The following is a 9,259-nucleotide window of genomic DNA, read 5'->3' as shown; positions in this document are numbered from 1 at the left end:
TAGGCGGTGTCTTCAGGAGCCCTCTGCGGCTCTGCCTCGTAGATCTTTTTCTTCTGGCAAAAGCGTCTTCAAAGTGGAGTTTCTGTTTGGACCCTTCGATTGTCCGCCTAGACTGTTTTAACTTAGCTCGTATGGGTTTTACTAACTCAGAGCGATCGTTGATGCTCTATTGTTTGGTTGTAACGTCTCCAGTTCAAGAGCATAACGCGTTTACTTGTCATTTACATGTGGCTAGATAGCGAAAAGCAAGATTTTCGCAAAATCCTCTTTCGCTCATAGGGGTAGAACTGTAGATGCACTCGTTGTCTAAAATATATTTTTTTTAAATGTCAAAAAAATTGAAAAAAAAATCTGGGTGTACATCTTAATATTCTATGTTCACAAACTAAGTTTCGCAAAGAAATGATATTTTTTATGGGCTATTAAAAAACAATTTTCGTTGATTCATCAAAATAGCTTTTCACGTGACATGTTGGCCACACAAAATGTTTTTTCTCGCAAACTTCTGTGAGTGAACATAAGGATTTTTTTTCCATAATTTTTTGAAATTTAGAATAAACTTTAAAATGCAGTTTTCTTCATAGGTGCATTGTTAGAGTACGTCATGGGCCTGGGTCCGTTAGTCTTAGGGTTTGCTTAGAGGTCAAGTAAGCCTTGCTTGGGAGTCAAGTAAACCTCTCTATATATGAAGAGGAGATGTATCAATCTAATCAAGCAAGAATTAAGAAGGAAATCCCTTCCCTCTTGCCACCGGCCGTGGGCAAGGCCCCCGGCCGGCCCTCTCGTGCGATCCCTCTAGCAGCACCATAACACTTGGTATCAGCTTTCTCGGGTTCGATCATGTCCAGCCCTCCACCGAGTTCTTCCCACCCGCCGTCGCCGCACTCCGACGTCCCCGCCGTTCTCTCCCCGGAGGAGATCACCGCAGCCCTCCGCGATCTCGCCACCGCGGTCCAGGAGATCCGCCTCTACTTAGCTGGCCCCTACGGGCCGCCACCAGCCGCCACCACCGGGCCACTGCTCCTGCTGTGGCATCCGCCGCATCTGGCGGTCTCCGCCGCGGTCGCCGCCACCACCCCGCCCTGGTTGGCGTGGCCGTCCCAGCCCCTCGCGGGCCCCGTCGCGGTCGTGGACTCGCTGCAGCAGCCGACGCTGCTGCTATCGTCACCGCCCCGACGCTGGGCTGCTGCAGTCCCCGCTGCCGCTGTCCACCATCTCCGGGCCGGGCCCTACATCGGCGCCGGGGTTACTCTTTTCCAGCAGCCGGCCACCTTCTTCCCCACCGGGACGCTGCAACAGCAACAGCAGCAGCTGCCGCCGCCACCAACGCTGCCGCTGCAGCTGTTGTCCTCACCGACGATGTCCCTGTCGTTTGGTGGGCAGCTGCTGCTGCCACCATCGACGCCATCTCTGCCTTTCGGCGGTGTGGGAGCGACCTTGGCCCCGGGCTCTACATCGACACCGCCCAGGATGCCCTTCCACCAGGTCCGTTTCCCTCCGTCGTTGTCACCGCTTCCGGCTTGGATCGTTATCCGCCACGTGTCGGCGGCGGTGAGGCTGCAGGCTGCTGCGCGCGGCCTCCTAGCGCGTCGGCGTGTGCGGGAGATGTGTGATCTACACTGCAACTCCTCCAAGTTGCGCTTAACGGACCTCGATCTCGTCCGCTGCGTCGGGGATCTTGGGCGTGCGGTTTCCCCCACGGGCGACAGACATGCTGTTTTTCCTGCGGGCAGCGACCTCAAAGTATGCGCCATCGACAGTCATCCGGCGGGGAGACGGCATGGTGTCACCGACAGGAGCGCACCGCGTAGCACCACTGCATTCCACCGCCGGCCGCCACGCGGGCTCCTTTTGTCCCGCTGGTTTCCATGGGATCCAGGTGGCTGTACAGGTGCACGTCCGACGGGCGAATGGTGTCCACTTTATGTTCAGGGGTCAACAATAAAGCGTCCCTGTCCATTTCAGGTTGAGAGTAATAAAACAAGCTGAGATGTAAAATGCTTGTTTTTGGGTGTTAGGTTTGTGTTGCGTCGAGTCATGGTTTGTTTAGGTTGCAACTCGAGGACGAGCTGCATGTCCAGGTGGGGTGTAGTGTTAGAGTACGTTATGGGTCTGGGCCTGGGCCCGTTAGTCTTAGGGTTTGCTTAGAGGTCAAGTAAGCCTTGCTTGGGAGTCAAGTAAACCTCTCTATATATGGAGAAGAGATGTATCAATCTAATCAAGCAAGAATTAAGAAGTAAATCCCTTTCCTCTTACCACCGGCCGTGGGCAAGGCCCCCGGCTGGCCCTCTCGCGCGATCCCTCTAGCAGCACCATAACATGCATTTAGACCTATGAACCAAAACACCATGTCAAAGATTTTATTTGTTTCTTAGTACCGTATACTACCTAATACAAGCTATTTATGTATAATTTTGTCTACTACTTTATAAATAAATCTCTTCTAAATCTGAATGCAGACATGGACCGTAGTACTAGTAAAGCATAACGCGTTTACTTGTCATTTACATGCAGTTACATTGGCTAATACTTGTTATAACTTAGTATCTATCATTGCTTCTCTTTTAAAATAAACAAGTCCAAGTTCAAAAACAAAACAAAAAGAAACCAGCCCTTGCTCGGTTGGGCTAGGATCGGTTTTGCTGCAGATCCAAAACGCACGTGTCCGGGGTTTTTCTCTTTTACTAGCCATATCACGGACAATTCAGCACCATGAAAGAACCACAAGTCGACGGAATTTAACACGGAAGCGCAAAGTACATACCGGATGCAAACAATGATCTATTGTCCTTCCAAAGTTAATAGCCTGACACGGACAACCTACCTTCAGAATTTGCATGCAGGTATGTAACTCGCATGTTTCTAACTAGCCACCCTCAGTATATACACCACAATGCATGTATGCAAAACTATATAACCCAGTGCTCATAAACTATGTCCACATCAAAACTGTAACCCAGTGCTCACAAGCTATGTCCACAGAAACCCCGATGAAAATCACAATGAGACGCTCATTCTTCATCCTCCGTCTCCTCATCATCATCATCATCGCTGCTAGCAGCTCTGTACCTGGATCCACCATCCTCGAGGTTCTCTCCCTCCTCCTCGGTCTCCTCGCTATCTTCCTCGTACAGCACTTTCCTTGGCCACTGGTGCTCCTCAGGGACACTGACGGCTTGAGATGGTGCCGAGTATTCGCTGCGCTTAGGGACCTTGGAGAGCGGCAAGTTAGGTGTTTGGTTTGGCTTCCTTCTACGGGATTTCTTCGACGCGGTGCCCCTCGAAGGACCAGCTTCGGCGCCAGCATCTGCGTAGTGATTGGGATGCTCTTTCCTCAAATGGAGGTTAAGTTTGTACTCGTGAATGTATGCCTTGGCACAACCGTCGTAAGGGCAGACGTATGGACGATCAGCCGAGGGAACTGGCGGTGTTGCCAGTGGTTTTACTGGGTTATGGAGGTTCATTACAGGCCCACCTGGATTCTGTACACCAAATTGTAGTCTAATGAGTATACGAGCCCTGAACAAGTGACAATTGACAAATATTCATACATCTTACCTTGTCATGTTGTGCCCTGTAATGAGCCCTTAGTTTAGACTCCTGTGTAAATCTTCGACCACATTCTGGCGACGGGCACAGATGATAGTTATCCGCAAAATGTGTTTTCATGTGTGCCTTTAAATTAAAATCCAATGAGAAAGCCTGCAATAATCAGGAAAAGAAATCACATTTAATACAAAAGTGACCCAAATCCACAGCTAGACGTGAAAATGTCAATGGACTGGGTTGCATTCCCAGCTATTACAAAGTAAGGCACATATTATCCAATGCATCCTACTAAGCTTAACAGAATTTCTCAAACATACTAGATTGTGAACAAGTCTCTTGCTGGTACCGCCACTGCAGAATGAGCCTGTAACACTCTGTAATCCTACCTCTAGTATTATTTGATTTTTTTTAACTACATTGCCTTGATACAGAGAAGATCTTGGATTGCATAAAATACTACCGTGAGTTCATGTCCTTTCTAGAATGAATTCATGTCATGGTAGAGATTTCTCTATGGCGTGCATGTCAACTTCAAACGATGCACAGAAAAATGCACTTACTTGATAACAACTTAAAAGCATTGCAGCGAACAGAAAGATAATGAAACGACAAAGCTCGAAGACAAGTAGTTGAGCTCAGAACCGAAACCAAGGATTGTGCTTTTCTATATTCAGCACAAAATATTTTTTTCCCATGGTCAAATATTTCTGTAACTTGTCACCTACTAATTATGATAGAATATACAAGAGAGAGCATAGTATATTACCTTGCCACAACCTTCATGATGGCAGACAAAGTTCTTCTCTCCTGTATGAATAAGAAAATGCCTCTTCAACTTCGAGCTATCTAAAAATTTCTGCAAAATCAGATTCAACAGAAAAAATCAGATAAGCAAACACAGTTCAACAATGTCACTGCCATATGGAAATGGCTTTGCAATGTAGGCAAGACAGATAGGCACGACACAATACCTTGCCACATCCCTCATAGTGGCAGACATATTGCCTTTCCCCATGGACGTTGGCATGTTTCTTAAGAGCCCCTGCATCAACAAAAGTTTTTCCGCACCCATCATAGCTGCATAAGAAAAGAATCTCAGTGGTAGGCTCAGGCTTTGCAGAGTCCGTCACTTGTTGTTCCTTATCATTGGATTTAAGAGCAGCCAATCTATCCTCTGTAAAGAAATACGGTAAAAGTAGTATTAGCTGAATGAGAATGCCAAAATCGAAAGGCGAACACCAAATAAAATAAGCATACTCAGGTAGCTCGTCCTTGTTGGTAAATTACACTAAATTGTTCTGACTAAGTTGTAAACACAGAAGAGGTGTGGAAGAGTGCGATATCCACACGAAAAACTTGAAATTTAACAGAAATCATTTGGCAAGTTGATCGCAGATTGCGCTATCCATATGAAATCTCAACTTCTGCCATTTGCAGTGACGTGAGAGAACTCATCACTAGACTAATGGGTATATTGGTCTCAAGTCTGCACAAACCAGACAGAAACTTCACAACCCCAATGTCAATCTGTACTGTTCCAGTTCTAAGCATTTAAAGTACACTATTTCACAAACAGGACAGACAAATACTTGATGAAACTGCAACAGCAAACAGAGATAAACTAAATGGTAAGAACAGATCACATACTTTTTTCATTGACACATAAGCACTATTCCAGGAAGTCGCAAGCTAGGTTAAGTGCTGTATCGGTAGTGGATACAACATTGATACGTCGACACAGTGATTCGGTATTGGAGAGTATCGGTGGATTTGAAATTACAGCACCAAAAAATTAAATGACAATACTTATTGATAAATCTTAGTCGTTGCTACCCAAAATAATGCCCGGTCGAAATCCTCCCCATTCTCCCTCCTGCTGCAACTGATGTCAATATTTTTTGTTTGGCTTTGAAATACACATATACTCGTCGTGTTAATGTACCATTGTTTACGGAGAAATTCACATCACTGTACCATATCGCGTGTCAGAGTAACCAAACAAACAGGTAGGGGTTACAATAAAGTGGGTGGGTACAGTTAGACTAGCCTGGACACAGATTTAGTCCAGGCTATTCTGCACATCTGATTAACCAAAAGAAGCCTCTAAAATAAATCTTTGATGGAATTTAAGCAACGATAACCACAGTAACAGCCAAAGATCATGGCAGGCCGCAATTTCAGTCGCGATGACAGTAAGCAACAGTACGTCACAGCAAGCAGGTTCTTTTTCTCTATATACATGAGCAAGAAGGTGACGTAGGGGTCGTACCTCGCACCCACTTGTAAAGCGCGCACGGGCCGCCGGCGATGATCAGGTCCTGCGGAATCCTAGGGGAGAGAAGTAACGCAAGTAATTCAGATCCAAATCACACATGAACCCAAAAAACCAAGAAAGGTCGGAAGCAGAGTCGAATTGGGCGGCAGGAGGGCGGGTTTGGGAGACGAACCACTCCTTGACCCATCGGTGGCGGCGGTGGGGGGCGGCCTGCATCTTGTGACCCCCGCGGCGGCGCGCGGAGCAGGAGGCGGCGATAGGGGTTAGGGATTGTCGCAAGGGAAGATCGGGATTTGGTGCTGGTGCTGGGGCTGGGTGGGGCGGCGACTTATGGTGACCGAGCTAGGGGTGGGTAGAGGTAGAGGCAAGGGGAAGGGCAGGGCGGCTCGGAGTCGGATGGCATGGTGGATGCCGATGCGTAGTAGCATGTCGTGGTGCGGTGGCTGGCTGTGCGAGGAAATCTATGGCTACGCCTCGCGGACGCGGGCGCGGGCGCGGCTGCTCCGTTCCCATCCATCGTCACAAGAGCAAACAAAGGAAACAAAGGTTCCATCGCGTGGTTTTCCGGTTGTGCCTTGTCTTGTGGGGACGCCTAGGCAGAGGACCCGGATATGGGGACGGGGAGCGGTCAGAGCATCTTCACTCATGTTCCCAAAACCGCTCCCAAAACTTTTTAGGATGCGTCGAACATATAGCAGATTCTAGTCCCGTGCTTTAAAATGTTTTTTCGTCCCAGCACGGTTCAATACGGTGAGAGGTCATCGCTCCTTCACAGTGGATGCATCAGGCGCGTCGAACAAAGCGAAAAGCGAGGCAAGAAGTGACGGGCCCGACGCGTCATTGAGACACGAACGAAACGTTGCAGCTTTGTTTTAATTGCTACGGAGGGGAAGGCGAGACGTCCCATCGACGCTGCGCCTCCTCCACGTATCGCCGCCGTTCGCACGCCACCGCTAGTTCCTGCGTTTTTTCCCGTTGCTTCCCACATCTTCACGTGTTTTTCCGCCTCTTCTCGCGTCGCAGCCGCCTATAAAAGGCCGCCTCCACTCAATGAACGTCACCACGGCCGCTGACATCTCTTTCTCTACCGCAAAACATGCCTCGCCGTCTGCATACCACCTACTCAATGCTGAGCCGCAACGGCGGCGGCCAGTTGCCTCCACCACCGTCTCCGCCTCCACCTCCATCTCCACCGCCACCACTGGTGGAGTTCGACGTTGACCCGGAGCTGGCGGATGATACGTCTCAAACGTATCTATATTTTTTTATGCTCCATGCTTGTTTTAACCAATTCATATATGTTTTGCTCATACTTCGTTGCACTTTTATATGATTTTCAGCACTAACCTATTAACAAGATGCCACAGTGCCAGTTCCCTATTTTCTGTTGTTTTTGTATTTCAGATAAGTTGTAGAGGAATTATTCTCGGAATTGGATGAAACAAAAGCCGAAGTCAATATTTTACCGAAACGAAGATGAAGTCCAGAGGGGGTCGAAGAGTCGCCACAGGGCGGCCAAACCACCCCATGGCGCCGCCTGGGTGTGGCCCGCGCCTAGGGGTGGTGTGGACCCCAGGAACCCCACCGACCTAAATCTTCCGCTAATTTATACATGTTCTCGGGAAAACTCTGGATACCCGAGCCTCCATCCACGAAAAGTTCCGTCGTGGCCGCCATCGCAGAACCCATCTCGAGTGATTCTGAAGCTCTTCCCGGTACCCTGCCGGAGGAGGAAATCATCGCTGGAGGCATCTACATCGCCATGCCCGCCTCCGAAGTGATGCGTGAGTAGTTCATCCCTAGACTATGGGTCCATAGCAGTAGCTAGATGATTGTGTTCTCCAATTTGTGCTTCATGTATAGATCTTGTGAGCTGCCCTACATGATCAAGATCATCTTTATGTAATCCTACATGTTGTGTTTGCTGGGATCCGGTGAATATTGTATACTATGTTGATGTCGATTATATATTAATGTCATCTGTTATGTGTGATCTTGCATGCTCTCCATTGCTAGTATATACTCTCGCCAAGTAGATTCTTGTGACTCCAAGAGGAGGTATTTATGCTCGATAGTAGGTTCATACCTATAGTAATCTGGGAGAGTGACAGGAACTTCTAAGATTGTAGATGTGTTGTTGCTATTAGGGAGAAAACAATAATGTTTTATCCGAGGGTAATTATATTGTTTACTTTACACACATTGCTTAATGCGATAATCTGTTGCTTGCAACTTAATACTAAAGGGGTTCGGACGATAACCGGAAGGTGGATTATTAGTCATAGACGCAGTTGGATTACGGTCTATGTATTATGTTATAATGCCCAATCAAATCTCATAGTAATCATCTTATCATGTATGGTCGATATTCTATCAATTGCGCAGCTGTAATTTGTTCACCCAATATGATATTTATCTTCATGGAGAGACACCTCTAGTGAACTGTGGACCCTGGTCCTATTTCCTTTACACTGATAAATTCATCCACTGCAATCCTACTCTTTTACTTACTGCAATTCATGTTTTCTTTAATTATTGCCAACATCTCTTTTCACTCGATATATCTAATCCTTTGTGTTCAGCAAACCAGTGAGATTGACAACATCCTTGTAAGTTGGGGCAAAGTACTTTGGTTGTGTTGTGTGCAGGTTTCACGTTGTTGCTGACGCCGGTAGTGCGCCCTGCCACTAGTCAGCTAGCAACACCTTCAGAAGTCACGCCTTTCTCCTACTGTTCGATTAAACCTTGATTTCGTACTGAAGGAAACTTGTTGTTGTGCTCATCACACCTTCCTCTTGGGGTTTCCCAATCACTTCCACAACAACCGCCACCAAGATTGTCTGGCGCCATCACCGGAGCACCATCAAGATTTTTTGGCGCCGTTGCCGGGGAGAAAGAGAATTTCTGCAAGGGGAGTCTCTCATCTCCAATCTCTTTACTTTTTTATAGCTTGCTTAGTTTACTTTACTTTGTTTTGTTTGCTTTATTATATCAAAAAACACAAAAAAAATGAGTTTCCTTTTATTGTTGTCTTTATATCAAAAACACAAAAAATTATTTTCTATTATAGCTGTTATTTCTGTTGCTTAGTTTATTTCATGCTTACTTTTTATGTTGATTTTTTTGTTTTTATTTTTCACTAGTTAGGCTTAATGGAAAACAACAACAAAATAGAGAACTTTATAGTATTTATCTTGAGTTAGGACATGAAGTGTTCAAAGAGAAAATAAAAAAACCTATGGAACTTTATTTGAATGTTGATACGTCTCAAACGTAACTATAATTTTTGATGCTCCATGCTTGTTTTACACCAATTGTTATATGTTTTGTTTACACTTTGTGACACTTTTATGCATTTTCTAGAACTAACCTATTGACAAGATTCCACAGTGACAATTCCTTGTTTTCTGCTGTTTTTGTATTTCAGAAAAGTTG

At 46.5% G+C, this 9,259-nt stretch overlaps 1 protein-coding gene across 1 annotated transcript; it reads right to left on the bottom strand.

The window, feature by feature from the left end:
• Positions 1–2,761: 2,761 nt before the first annotated feature.
• On the bottom strand, positions 2,762–6,304 carry LOC124687283 (zinc finger transcription factor YY1). Its single transcript, XM_047221077.1, has 6 exons — positions 5,997–6,304; positions 5,819–5,877; positions 4,521–4,723; positions 4,316–4,405; positions 3,559–3,702; positions 2,762–3,482 (listed from the first exon to the last, which is right to left on the bottom strand). Exons 1-6 carry the CDS (start codon positions 6,038–6,040, stop codon positions 3,012–3,014), a joined length of 1,011 nt encoding a protein of 336 aa, XP_047077033.1. The 5' UTR covers positions 6,041–6,304; the 3' UTR covers positions 2,762–3,011.
• Positions 6,305–9,259: the final 2,955 nt, after the last annotated feature.

The sequence above is a fragment of the Lolium rigidum genome, chromosome 2 (genome assembly GCF_022539505.1).
Source record: "Lolium rigidum isolate FL_2022 chromosome 2, APGP_CSIRO_Lrig_0.1, whole genome shotgun sequence".
In the NCBI taxonomy this organism is placed as follows: Eukaryota; Viridiplantae; Streptophyta; class Magnoliopsida; order Poales; family Poaceae; genus Lolium; species Lolium rigidum.
The sequence above is the reverse complement of the archived record's forward strand: the minus strand, read 5'-3'. Positions and strand labels throughout refer to the sequence as shown.